Source organism: Rattus norvegicus, chromosome 14 (assembly GCF_021556685.1).
Source record: "Rattus norvegicus strain SHRSP/BbbUtx chromosome 14, alternate assembly SHRSP_T2T, whole genome shotgun sequence".
Lineage (NCBI taxonomy): Eukaryota > Metazoa > Chordata > Mammalia > Rodentia > Muridae > Rattus > Rattus norvegicus.
The window spans coordinates 43,213-57,433 of record NC_141547.1 but is presented as its reverse complement, the minus strand read 5'-3'; the positions used below and the strand labels follow the sequence as shown (position 1 = coordinate 57,433).

The 14,221-nt window shown below is 39.7% G+C and overlaps 1 protein-coding gene across 2 annotated transcripts in view; it reads right to left on the bottom strand.

Annotated features, from left to right (window-relative positions):
• Tmprss9l1 (transmembrane serine protease 9 like 1) overlaps positions 1-14,221 on the bottom strand; it is a 32,038-nt gene that overhangs the window by 9,677 nt on the left and 8,140 nt on the right. Inside the window, 2 exon segments of one of the 2 annotated variants that reach the window (NM_001447027.1) lie at positions 192-9,756; positions 10,523-10,659. In NM_001447027.1, coding sequence (NP_001433956.1) covers positions 192-9,756; positions 10,523-10,659 — 9,702 coding nt within the window. 2 annotated transcript variants of the gene reach the window in all.

Sequence of the window (14,221 nt, the reverse complement as noted above, 5' to 3'; positions counted from 1 at the left end):
TGACCTCGATAGTTGAGTCTCGTGGTAGATTTCAGGGTAATTTGTATTTACAGATGGTTGGCTCTTATTTTTCAACTATGGTATAGCAGTCTGTTTCCAGAAACTCAGTCTTTGTCAATCTCATGGAATTCACCTACCTATATTATCAAGTTTTAGAATAGAAATGAGTAACATAAGACTACTTGTATTACCTTGAAAGTGAAAGGGTGATGTTACTGTACCAATTCCAGTCAAAACTGGTGTTTCTCTAGCTTGTTCTGCAGTTGGGGCCCAAATTTGGGGTGTTTTTGGTTGAAACTGGTTCCAAAACCTAAATGAATCCATTAGAGTCTGTATTGAGTATGATAGTGTATCGGAGTGAGTCCAGAAAACTATTTTTAGGGTTGCAGTGGAACCTTGAGGCTGAATCAAAGGGCTGATTTCGTGACCATTAGTTTGTGTTGATCTTGTAGTTTTGTAATCTGGTTGTGACCATTGTCTGATGGCATAATTTTGAGGTAGATAATGAAGTGTGGAATCTATCTGAGTCTGTAGTGAGGATATCACTGTATTGGAAGGAGCCCATGAAAAGATTTCTAGAGTTTCAGTAGAACCTTGATGCGTAATCCAAGGGTAGGCCATACCAACACCTGGCTGTCTCCAAGATTCTGTAGTTTCATATTTCGGTTGTGACCATTGCTTAGCTGCATAAATTTGAGTCAGGGACTGAAATGTAGAGTCCATTTGAGTCTGTAATGGGTATGATATTACCATATCAGAATGAGTCCAGGGAATGATTCCTTGAGTTTTGGTAGAGTCCTCATGCTGAATCCAAGGTTTGATTATAGGAACATTAGGATGTGCCAAATATTTTGTAATTTCATATTTCGGGTATGACCATTGCCTAATTGAATAGGCTTGAGTCGGGGACTGAAATTCATAGTCGATTTGAGTCTGTAATGGGTATATTAGTGTATCAGAACGAGTCCAGGGAATGATCTCTAGAGTCTTAGTAGAGCCCTCATGCTGAACCCAAGGGTAGGCCACACCAACATTAGAATGTGTCAAATATTTTGTAGTTTCATATTCTGGTTGTGACCATTGCCTAATTGCGTGGATTTGAGTCGGGGATTGAAATGTAGACTCCATCTGAGTCTGTACTGAGTATGGTACTGCATCAAAAGGAATCCAGGAAATCACTGGTAGCGTTTCAGTAGAAGCCTCACACTGAACGGAAGGATCGATTACACCATCACTTAGCTGTGCCACAGCTTGTGTTGTTTCATACTCCAGTCCTAACCATGGCTTAATTGCATCATTTTTAGTCAGGGACCAAAGTGTGACTATGGTATCTTCAGTCCACCTCCTAACAAGCTGCGATTCAGGTTGAGTCCAAAGTTTAATCTCATCAGACTTTGAATAGGTTAAGAATATTTGGGATGTATCTGTTCTAAAATGTGACCCAGTTTTTGGTACCTTTATCTCATGTTCATTCCAGGAATGAGTGATTTGCCATTCTGGCCAAATCCATGGAGTAACAGTTTCATGGGCAAATTTAGTTCTTTGTCTTGTTGAAATTTTTTGAAACTGGAACCAAGCATTAATGTTGGACATGTTCAAGTATGTTTCTGGTTCTATTTCATCCTGTGACAGTGGGATATTAAATACATTCTGGGTCCAGGGTCGAAACACTTCTGATTCAGCCTGAGGCCATACTTTCACTGCGGTAGATTTCAGCGGCATCTGATTATTGTCTATGCCAGCTTCGATTTGGAACCATGGCCTTGATGTACTGTCTTTTGAAATATTCCAGAATCTTACACTTTCTGTTTTAGACTGGGACCAGGCATCAAATATATCAGTAGCAGAATGCATACCCACTATATGTCGATCATGGGACTCTACTTTGTTAGTCATCGGTAGAGTGGAAACATCGATTATCTGAAAGTCTGACTGAGTCCATGGTTTTATTCTTTCATCTTGAGTTTTAAACCAATGTTTTGGGTTGTGGTGAAGCTCATAACTAGCTGCTAAAGGAATAGGCACCTTCCAGGATAAGGGTGATCCCACTTCAGAAAAAGACCATGTATTTCTGTCTAGGGTTTCTGTAGGTGCCCACAAAAGAGATGTCCACCTAATTTGTGTTGAATGTTGGATAACATAAGTTGGAGCATGCACTGAAATTATTAAAGTATTAATATTAGACACTGTCAAAATTTTCTTAGCTTCACTTTCAGTCACTGTTAAAAATGTTCCTTTCTCAGTTTCTGCCTTCATATAAAACAGTATAGGTGGAAATATAATGGAGTTCAGAGATGTGTCGGTTGTTTTTGAAGTTTCTGCTATTAAGTTTTGTGAAACCTCAGCTTGGGTCCATTCAACAATTATGGAAGCTATGGGCTTCAACTCAGCTTCCAATAATGGCAGTTCACTTGGTCTCCACATTGTAAATTTGGTGGTTATTATTGGTGCCAAAAAATCTAAAGAAGACTGAGTTTGGAGGGCCTTTTTAAGTACAGAACTAGAAGCCTCTGTTATTATGGAATTTACATACATACTTTGGTTCCATGATATGCATGCATGATAATCAGACAATGTGCAGGTAATTATTTCTGAAACCTTATCTTTAGCCCATGGTGTGACTGCATAATAAGTAGGCTGTATAGGAATAATTTCTGATGAAGATATAAACTTTGTCATGTGTACAAATGTAGAATATACGACTTCTGTCCAAAGGTTTTCTGGTATGTATAAAACCCTGGTCAGTGGTATAAGTTTATCAGGTAAAGGCTGTGCCCAGTGATATTTTATTGGGAAGTCGTTCCATTTGAGTGGTGTGAAAGTTTCAGAAACAGAGTTTGTTGGCATAAATACTTCTGGGGATTCAGGATGGGCCAATATAATAGGACTATATGAAGGCCACACCCCTTTGTTTATTGTTGTGTATCTAAGCTCCATGGACTCTGTCCATGGAACTAATGGTATATGTTCAGGGTGTGTCCAAGTAAAAACTATTGAGGATAGAGTCACTGTTGGAGAACTTTCTAACTCATAGTCCTCCTGAATCAATTGATTGATTTTAGGAGCAGTATAACCTACCCACATATCTTCTTGCGGAAATCCCCTCTGGATCCATGGTGTGACTACTGAATCCTGTGTTGACTGGGTTACTGACAGGGATTCAGTTTGAGTCCAATATATGACTTTTGAAAATGTGGTCTCTTTCCATATATGTGCTAGAAAAGGCTCAGTCTCACTCCAAGGTATTGCTTTTGAATCTGCTAAGTGATATTCTGGTATATATTGAACAAGGGTCCAAGGCATGAGTTTAGATAATTTATTATTCATGCATGGATATATTGATAATGAGTCACTCTGTGTCCAGTGTATTATGTTTGGCAATTTTGTCTTCTGCCATGGAAATTTTATTTGTTGAGGTTCAACTCGTGACCATACAGTTGCTACATTCTCTCTTTGTAACAAAGAATTGAATGTTGGATACACCATGTCTGTGCACAAGTTGACAATTTCTGTTGCAGGTTGATTTTCAGAGATTCCCTTGGTGTTGACTGCTCTATTTCCTTCCTCTCTCCAACTTTTTGTTAATGGATAGTTAGCATTTGTCCCCAATACAAATTTATCATGTATAGGTTGTGCATCAGCATTCATTGCTAGGAAGTTTGCTTGTATCTGTGCACTCAATGAATTGGGTACTAATTTTGCAAAATAAGTTTTGACTGAGGATTCAGTTTCTGCCCTTGCTTTTACTACATTAACTGTCTCTCCTATCCTTGGAATAAAAGATTTAGATTTGCTCTGTTGCCAAACCATAGCTTTGCCAGCTTCAGGTTCTGCCCAAATAATGTCTTCTGAAAATTCACCCTGTCCCCATTTTGTGAGTATTTTAGAGTAAGGATTTGTCTGAATATATTTTTTAAGGGACTTGGATTGTGTCCATATCGCTTCATCATCTTCAGTCTGTGTCTGTCGACTTCCTATTGGACTGACTGTATGATCAAAAATAAAGGCATTATCTAATATAAATTTTGTGAAGGAATATACTGTAGTGGACTTTTTTGTTATCACTTGTAAGGCCATTTCTGTCGTGGATTGTTTCCAAGATCTTATTACCTTGATATGAGCCAATTTCCACAATGGTTCTGTACTACGCATATGAATAGTTGGACTTTCTACAGCCCATAGTGTTTGAGCCCATGGAGTAACTCCATCAAAATTAGACTGCATCCAGTGGGCAAAACTGTGTGTCCAGAGATTGAGGATCCTGGAATTAGCTTGGGACATTTGTGAGACAGTATTTGTTTCAAAATTTGTCCAAGAATCTGTTGTTGAAATTTCATCATGGTTGAGTATGGTAGATAGAGTCTCTGTCGGGCGCCTTGTGTTTGTGAATTGTGAAGTGGCCCACTCCATAAATGTATCAATGCCGTGTTTTTTCCAGAAATACATTGCAGGTGAAGAAGCTTGGTTTCTTAAGAAAGCGTGGTCAGGCACTGCATGCATCCAATGTTTGATGGCTGGAATTTGGAGATGGCTCTGATCTGGATCATATGCAGATCGAATCTGAGATTGTACAGAAAGAACTTCAGACGCCATCCATTGTGATAACATATCATCTGCTTTCGCTGTCCATGGAGTGAGTGTTTTGTGCTTGAACTGAGTCCATGGCAGGATTAATGGGTCAGCCTCAAACAGTGCCTGTGCATTTATGTTTTTAGATTCAGTCTGGGGCAAGGACAGTCTGAGTCCATTTAATACAGATGATGTCCATAGTTTCGATGGCAAAGGTTCTGGGAGGGTCCACAGTGCAGTGATAAAGTTAGACGGTAACAGTGTCCTCAGGTATAGTGGCAAAGAACCCACATGGGTTGATAATGGTGCCACTGTGTCAGACAAAGGCGATGTCCAAAGGTTTTCAGCTCGAAACTCAGTCTGACGTAATGGCGGAATAGTGATGGATGCATGATGTATCCATGGAATTTCAGTGCGATCCCACGGTTGTGTGATTTTGTCAGCTGAGTAGTTTGGCAATAGATTTCTTGTTGGAAATGCATTTGGAGGCCCTGGATTAGGAGGTGGCAGCGCCCACAGACCCCATATTGGAGATTCTATCTGGGTCCAAGTCGGTGTCACTGCATCAGACACACTCCACGGCCTTAGATTTCCATCTGTAGATTCTTTCTGTAACCAATGTGGCGTGATTATATCAGATATGGGGGACATTCTTAAATCCAGTGGGAGTCTCTGCTGTAGCCATGCAGGTGCAATTGTATTATATCTGAGGAGTGTCCCCCTGTCTACTAGCAAATATTCGGATCCAGAGCACGAGACTGTGATTGCATCAGACATCACAGAGCCCCACGGATTTACTTCTGGAGATGAAACCGGTGTCCTTGATAGCACAAATTCATCAGACACAGGTTGTCTCCACATACTTGTTGCTTGAAAATCATCCAAGCACCATGGTGATGTCATTGCACCAGAGAAAATGTGTGGCCATTGGTTTATTAATGTACACTTATTGTGGGTATGTGATTGCATCATCATATCAAATACAGTCCACGCCTGTGTGTAGGCTGGCAGGGCCTGAAACTGGGACCAAGATGTGACTCTGTCATCCATAGGTGATACAAGCGCATTTCCTGCTGAATATTCACTCCATAACGAAGCTGCTGCCTTTCTGTCAGATACAAGTAGTGACCTTAGATTCACCTCAGGTGTGTGCTTCTCTGGCCATCGTGGTATAGACATTATCAATGCATCAGGGTTTACTGCTGATGCCATATTTATTTTAGAAGATTCGTGCCATGGCCACTGTGATATAAAGGTATCACTTATTGGTAGGAGCCATAAGTGCTCAGGTATCTGTTCGGGCTCCGGCCACGGCAGGACTCTGGTATTAGATTCAAGATATGTTTTCTGATTGAATAATTCAGGCTGATTCCATGGCATGATGATGACATCGGACGTGGGTTTTCTCCACAGACTGATTGGTGCATATTCAGCTTGAAATAGGTGTGGTATGATTGTGTAAGTCACAGCTGGAGGTTGCAGGTTTAATGGTAGGTATTCGGCCTGGGGCCATGGCAATAGAGCCCTGTCAGATATTTTCTGTAGCCACAGATTTACTAACAGAGGATTGCCTTTCAGCCAAACTGAGGCAGTGGGAGCTATGCTTTCTGTCCATTGATATCCTGTTGGATGCATAGCTTGAGTCAATAAAGTGATTTTATCGGATACACGGAGTGTCCATTTATCATATGTTGGAGACTCCATCTGAATCCATGGTGTGAAACTATCCATTCTCCCCTCTGTGAAGGAAGTGGGTATTTGGATTTTATCCTTCGTCCGTAATTTTTCCAAAGCATCCGTAGTCTGTGTCCACATATTTACAGTTTCAGCGTCATTCACGCCCACTCCTGAAACAGTTTCAGCCCCCGTCAGTGAGGTTTCTGTAAAAAACTCAGTGTGAAACCATGGAATATCTGTATCATATTTTGTCTCTGAGAAGAGATTGTTCACTGACGTTTCATAGTGAGGAGCCGAGGCTAAATTCCTACCTGGTGGAGTCCACGGATTTACTGGTTGTGTTTTGTATGAGAGCCACGTTGTTATTTCATCATAGTCCTCCCTCAGCGGACGAATTCTTGGCGGAGGGTCAGCCTGGTTAAAAACTGTCATGTTGGGAACTTGAAATGCACATGAAGTTCCTAGTGGTGACTCAGTGTGGGTCAGTTCAGTGGTTATCTCTGCTTCAATCTCTCTCCATAGATTTGGTGTAGGGTATTCCTCTGGGTCCCATATTGTAAATGTTTCACCCTTAAACGGTACTGAGTTTATTTCTGGATAGTGAGTTTTAGGCCACAAGGACGTTAAATCAGATTCAGAAATCATCCAGTTATTTGTTTCTTGAGACTCATCCTGGAGCCATGGCACGTACTTATCCCGTAGGGTTTGCGTGCAGAGACTTCCTGGTAACATTTTTGTTGACATCCACAAAATCAGTATAGTATGAGTACATTTTGACTTCGATGCTGGTTTCTTTTTGGTCCACAATAGCATAGCATAAATTATAGAATCTATCAGGAGATTTATGTTTGAGGATTTACTTACGGCTGACTGCACAAATGTGTCCATTTCAGACGAGATCAAGAGGCTTGAGAGTGGTGTGTCTGTCTTTGTCCACCTTGAGAATCTATCGATTTTAGGTGGTGCCCAGTCATTCAGTTCTTGGAGCTGAGAATTTATCCATGTTGTGTCTCTGTCTTCCAAAAAGTCCTTCCAGTTGTGGACTAATAGTTTTCCATCATGATTCCATGACATGGCTATGTCAGCTTCATATGGTGCCTGGGTTTTTATTTTGAGCAAGTCAGTCTGCCTCCATTTTATTAATGTCCTGGCCTCTTTGTGTACCTGTGGTTTAATTTTATGAACATCTAAATCATTTAAGGTCTTCACTGTATCAACGCCATGATGGATCCAGTTTCTTAATTTGTCAACCACAGGTGGGTCCCAGAGTCTATCTGTTTCAGTTTCCAACATTGCCCATTTGTGTTCTGTTTGAGATACTGGCTGTGCCCCTTGTGAGATCATTTTAATTCGAATTTGAAACCAATATTTAGCAAAATCGTCTTGGCTTTGAGTCCAGAGTCCTGATTGGTCACCTTCCTGTTTGATCCAGGAAGGCAGCATTGGAAACTCTGTGTTAATCACAGTTTTGACTGTATTGACTTGTGGTCGATACCAAGGTCGTATTTTTTCATCTTGCAGCTCAGACAAGTAATGATTCACTTGAGAGTCACATGGATGCTGGGCCCCTCTTGATTGCACAGGGAACCAAACCTTTTCTTCAGTGTGTGACTTTGTCCAGTGTGTGATTTTCACACCCTCGGCGTGCATCCGAGACCTAACGGTAAATGGTATAGACTTTTCTGAATGTTCAGTATTTCCAGTGGGGCTGCCCAATGGTCTGGCCATATCAATTTCAAGATAAGTAAAAGTCTTAACATCTCGTTGCATCCTCAGCAATGTGTGATAAGAATTAGAGCAACATCCGACTGCACTAGGATCAGGTCGGTTCTGTGGTACAATTGTACAAGTTTCTGTTTGGTCCAATGATATAATTGCACCTCCTCTTGCCTTCATCCAATATTTTATTTTACCTTCTCTGCTCTCAATTCTGGGACTCTCAAACGGAAATTTGGGATGTTTCTGGAATTCTGTTTCTTTATTCTTAATCTGCAACCACAGCCTTGCTTTATCAGCTTTAAAGGTATCCAAATACTTCCTTGGCTTGACTTTTGAAAACGTCCAAAGCTGTGGTATGTCTGAATCGCTTTGTATCCATTGTCGCTTGAAATTCATTTTAGAATAAGTGAGAGGTTTAACAATATTAGAATAGAACAAAGGCCATGTTATAACTTCAAACCATTTTTGTTTTATTACACTGGCCTCATGTGTATTCAGTAGGCTAATTGTACACAGGTGGCTTGATTCTATGATCTTATTTGGTTTATAATAAGCCCAAGACAGAAAAGGATTGTTTGTAGGTAGAGGCTTAGAGAAAGGAATAGTAATTGTATAGGATAACAGATTTGTCTTAGATACAGGAGACATCGTTTTTCCATCTGGTTCTGTAGAGGTGATTTGGGATTTCGCTGAGTACCAAGCTCCACTGAACAATGTATTCACCGTAGGTGTTGCTGAAGAGTACTGATACCCACAGTCACTGAGCATGGGACACTTTAACTCGATTTCACTAACTAATAAAGGGGACCATAGATTTACATCATAACTTTCTTCCTCTGCACCAATAGTAACTTTTTCCACAATATAATAAATTTTCGTTTGATCAAATTCTTTATTAAATGGGCTCCATATCACTGTTTCAGTTTCATATGGCGCAGCCTGTGCCTGTGCCCCAGATCTAATATCAGGAGAAACTCCCAGCCACGATCCAATGACACACTGATCAGGAGAAGAAAATATACGAGGTTTAATTTGAGGATAAAGAGAATGTATCTCAGAACTGATTTGGAATCCATCTATTTGCTTTGGAAGTGGAATCAAAGATCCAATGAAATTAATTGATATTGTGTGAAATCCAGTTATAGCACCTGAAAGATCAGTCCGGTATCTACCTGATCCCGCAAGTTTTCCACTTTGGTACTGGAGTCCAGTTCTCCAGGGAAAGCTAGATGACATACAAGCTTTGGGTGGGATCGAGGTCTCACAATGACTAAAACACTCAGAATGACTAGATAACGGGTTATTGCATGAAGCAGTTGAATGATAAATACCCAAAGTTTTGAACATAGGAATTGTCCAGGGTCGTGATGTTGAGGATTTGCTAGCTGAAAAGATACGTCCAACTTGAAAATATAAGTGCTGCCTGCCTGCAAAAGAGTCTTTGTTATTTGAAACAAAGAGAAATGGAGGAGGATTCCACCGTGATCTGCTCTGTGAGGAAGTAATTAATCTACTCCATGAGTGAGAAGAGAATCCGTGGGGGACAAAAGCAGCACTGCTTATGTTCTTATTAAGACTGTCTTCTATTCCAGGGCAAAAATTGCAAAGCAAAGGGAAAATCCAATCCAGTGGTTTTTCATCTATAGTAATAAACTGCCTCGTCCATGATAGGTTCAGGGCCATCTTGATGATGAGAACAGTATCATCACATGTCCTTGAGGATTCGCTGATGAGGTCCACGACTTCCCAGTGACTGCCAAAGATACAGAGAACAGGGCTACCTTGCTGTATCTGGATGAAGAAACAAATACAATGTACACATACTTATGACATACATAGTATACATAATAAATTTTCACAATATAAAAATTACACAAAAGCATAAAAGTAAGCTATACAATACATTAAAATGTATTCATATATTTGCATTTATAAGTACTTTTCCATTTATAAATAACTTGTAAATCTTAGATTTGATAAATTCACTAGAACATATTATCCCTGCAGTCTGCCACAAAAATTCACCATAACATGAAGTGACATAATATCAAATGTAATGTGTATTGATAGCTGAAGAACATGAGTTAAACACAAATTTTTCTAAGAACCTTAAATTATAAAATTATAATATGAAAATTTAATAAAAGTTTTAATTACTGGAAAAAACATCATACTTAACAAATACACCTTGTTTAATTTATTAAATCACATGTATTTTATTAAAATAATTAGCTTTACATTTTGTTAAATATGAATAATGTCATTTTTCATATACATATTAATATCTGTATATTTTAAACATCAACAGCAGTTTACATTTTCAATGCCTCTTTATTTTTTGAACTTTCCCCCTTCTTTGTGTGTATATATGTGTGTATACATATATACATATATATATATCATGAAGTTAATATTATTTTTAAACTTCATATTATGTAAACTCTTCATACTTTTTGTAAAAACAATCATAAAATAATCTCTATGTAAGAAGTATTTTAGAATTTTGCATGTGTTTTACTATAGTACCAAATTAAATATTATAGTTTTTTATTTATACCAAGCAATCTTCTTTTTGATGAATCCAGATGCACAGTTTATTACTTTTAGACACGCTGTTATGTTGATGATGGCAGAATGAAATATCCAGAAATTCAATTGACAACTTCCTTATGTTGTTCTCAAACAAACTATACTCTAAGGAAATATAATAGACAGGGGAAACAAATGGTTGACTATGCTTTTTAGCCACTTTGGAGCATATCATTTATTTTTGATGAGTTTTTTATTTACCATTATATGTGAACTCTAACAGTGCCTTACAAATGCATTTAAAAATTATGTTACAGTTTTGTGCACAGTTCTTACTCGTTTTTTGTTCTTATATAACTGATTACTGATCACTGGAAAATTAACTTACTTTTATCTGATTTTATAAAAACTTTTCTGATGAACATTTGTAGAAACATTGTAACAGGCAGGAGGACAAACAGTTCAGAGCTGTGTCTCCTACTAATGTCAGATATAGCTAAAGTCTCACCGTCACAACCGGACAAGAGTGACATAGACGCCCAACCCTAAAGGCTCCATAGAGAATGAGTGGCAGCCAGAAAAAATCTATAAGGCATAGATAACTTCTGCAGTCTCTCTTCTCAACAGATTTAAAATAATGTTTAAATCGCCATAGCTGGGAGGCATCACTGGCGAGCTGTGCATGACCCCACTGTCTGGCCCACAGCGATCCCTGCCTTCATGAGGAGGATCATCAATCTTATAAAAATTATACAAGTGCCTTCCGGTCTCTATCTGTGTCCAGGGCTGAGGCTATATCCCACAGCCATCCAGGCCCTAAACCTGCCTGGAGAGAGCTGGTCTCCCAGGAGTGCTCTCCCTCCTGAGCTCACAGCCCCAGAGGGAGCTCCAGTCAGAGTCTGGAAGACAAATGAACACCAGAGATTACCAGATGGCAAGAGGCAAGTGCAGGAACCTAAGCCACAGAAGCCAGGACTACTTGGCATCACCAGAGCACAGGTCTCCCAGCACAGCAAGAGTCGGATACCACAACAAACTGGAAAAGCAAGATTTGGATTTGGATTCGGATTCACATCTCATGATGATGATGGAGGACTTTAAGAGGATATACATAATTCCCTTAAAAATTGCAGAACAGGTCGAACTGCTTAAAGAGTTACAGGAAAACAAACAGGTGACAAAATTGAACAAAAAACATCCAGGATATAGAAATGGAAAGAGAAACAATAAAGAAAGCACAGAGGGAGACACCTTGGAGTCAGAAAACCTAGGGAAGACATCAGAAGTCATGGATGCGAGAATCACCAACAGAATACAAGAGATAGAAGAGAGAATCTCAGGGACAGAAGATACCATAGAAAACATCGACACAAGTGTCAAAGATAACAGCTCCTAACCTAAAACATCCAGGACACAATGAGAAGATCAAACCTAAGGATAATAGGTATAGAAGAGAGTGAAGACTCCCAGTAAATATCTTCAACAAAATGTGGAAGAAAACTTCCCTAATCTAAGGAAAGAGATGCCCATAAACATACAAGAAACCTACAGAACTCCAAATAGATTGGACCAGAAGAGAAACTCCTCCCATCACATAATAGTCAGAATGCCAAAACATGAAACTAAGAAAGAATATTAAAAGCAGTAAGGGAAAAAGTCAAGTAACAGATAAAGGCAGACCTATCAGAATCACACCAGACTTCTCACCAGAGACTATGAAAGCCAGAAGATCCTGGACAGATGTCATACAGACCCTAAGAGAACACAAATGCCAGCCCAGGTTACTGTATCCTGCAAAACTCTCAATTAACATAGATGGAGAAACCAAGATATTCCATGACAAAACCAAATTTACACAATATCTTCACACAAATCCAGGCCTACAAAGGATAATATATGAAAAACTCCAACACTAGGCCATGGAGTTGAGGTGGGAGTGGGAGCAACTTTATAGAAGCAAGTGGAGGGGGACATGGAAGAGGGGGAAAGGATATAACATTTCAAACGTAAACAAATAAAATATCCAACAAAAATGTAAATAATATGATAGAAGCATTTGAAGAGGAAATTAATAAATTCCTTAAAGTATTACAATAAAGTAAAACACATTCAAAAAGGTAAAGGATATTTTTAGAGAAAATTAATAATGTAAAATAATACAGGAAAATACAATAAAACTGGGAAAGGACATGAACAAAATTGTCCAAAAACTGAAAATGGAAATAGAAATAATAAAGGAAACATAAAGTAAATGAATCCATTTAGACAGAAAACATAGGAAAGGGAAGAGGAGTCACAGACGCAGAAATCATGAACAGAATACAATAGATGGGAGCGAGAACCCTAGGTATAATATGATAAATAGAAGAAACGGATCCATTGGACAAAGAAAAACCTAAACCTGAAAAGTTTGTACCACAAAATGTTCAGAAAATTTGGGGCACTTTGAAGAAACCAAAACCTAAAACCATTTAAAAAGGGGGAGGGGAGGGGGATGGACAGGGGGAGGGGAGGGGGAGGGGGAGGGACAGGAGGAGGGGAGTGGGAGGGGGAGGGGAAGGGAGAGGAGGAGGAGATCCCTAACGTGAAGAGCAATGAAACATCCTCATCAAAATCATAGGGAAAAAAAAAAATCCCTAACCTCGAGGAAGAGAAGCCCATGGAACCCCAAACAGAGCAGAAAGAAAATCCTCCTGCCACAAAAGAATCAAAACGCTAAAAGTGTGACGTGAGAAATAAAAGCTGCAAGGGGAAACGGCCTAGGAAAAAACCAGTCGAGACCAGACCGGAATTTCACCTGAGTTCTCAGCAAAGGCACGGAAAGCCAGGGCGGCCTGGGCAGACTCAGCACAGACTGCGATTACCCAGTGGAACTGTCAATCACTGTAACCGGATAAAACCAGATCTTCTGTGAGCAAAACAAAGGTAAACAATCTCTCTGCACTCAGATGATACAGGTCGGAAAGCCCAACTCCGTGAGGCTAAACACACTCAGAAAACACAAGAAATAAGTAAGTTCATACCATTCAAAGCACAGGAAGAGAAACACACACACACACACACACACACACGCACACGCATGCACGCACGCACATGCACACATGCGCACACACACACTCGCACACTCACACACACGCATGCACGCACGCACACACTTGCACATGTGCACACACACTCACACACACAGACACACACGTGCACATGCACACACGGACACATACTCACACACACACTCGCACACGCACACACACAGACACACACACTCAGACACACATGCACACTCACACACGCACACTCTCACAGACACACATGCGCACAGACACACCCACTCACTCCCACTCACACAGACACGCACACACTTCTACTCACACATGCACACACACACACATACACACACACACACACACACACACACCACTTAAATAACAGGAACTAACAATCATTCGTCGCTATTATCTCTCAATATCAATTAAATCCCCCAATAGAGACGCGGGCTCAGAGAACAGAGGAGCAAACTGACCCCGTCATCGTCACACACAGGAAACCACTTCACAGAGAGGGTGGATAGAAAATTATAAATAAATAAATAAATAAATAATCACAGAAATTGACAATAAAGTAATGATAAATGAATAATTAATCACAGAAGTTAATAATTAATAAATTGATGATAAGCAAATAATGAGTTAATCACAGCAATTAATAATAAATAAGCAAATAATCAAAG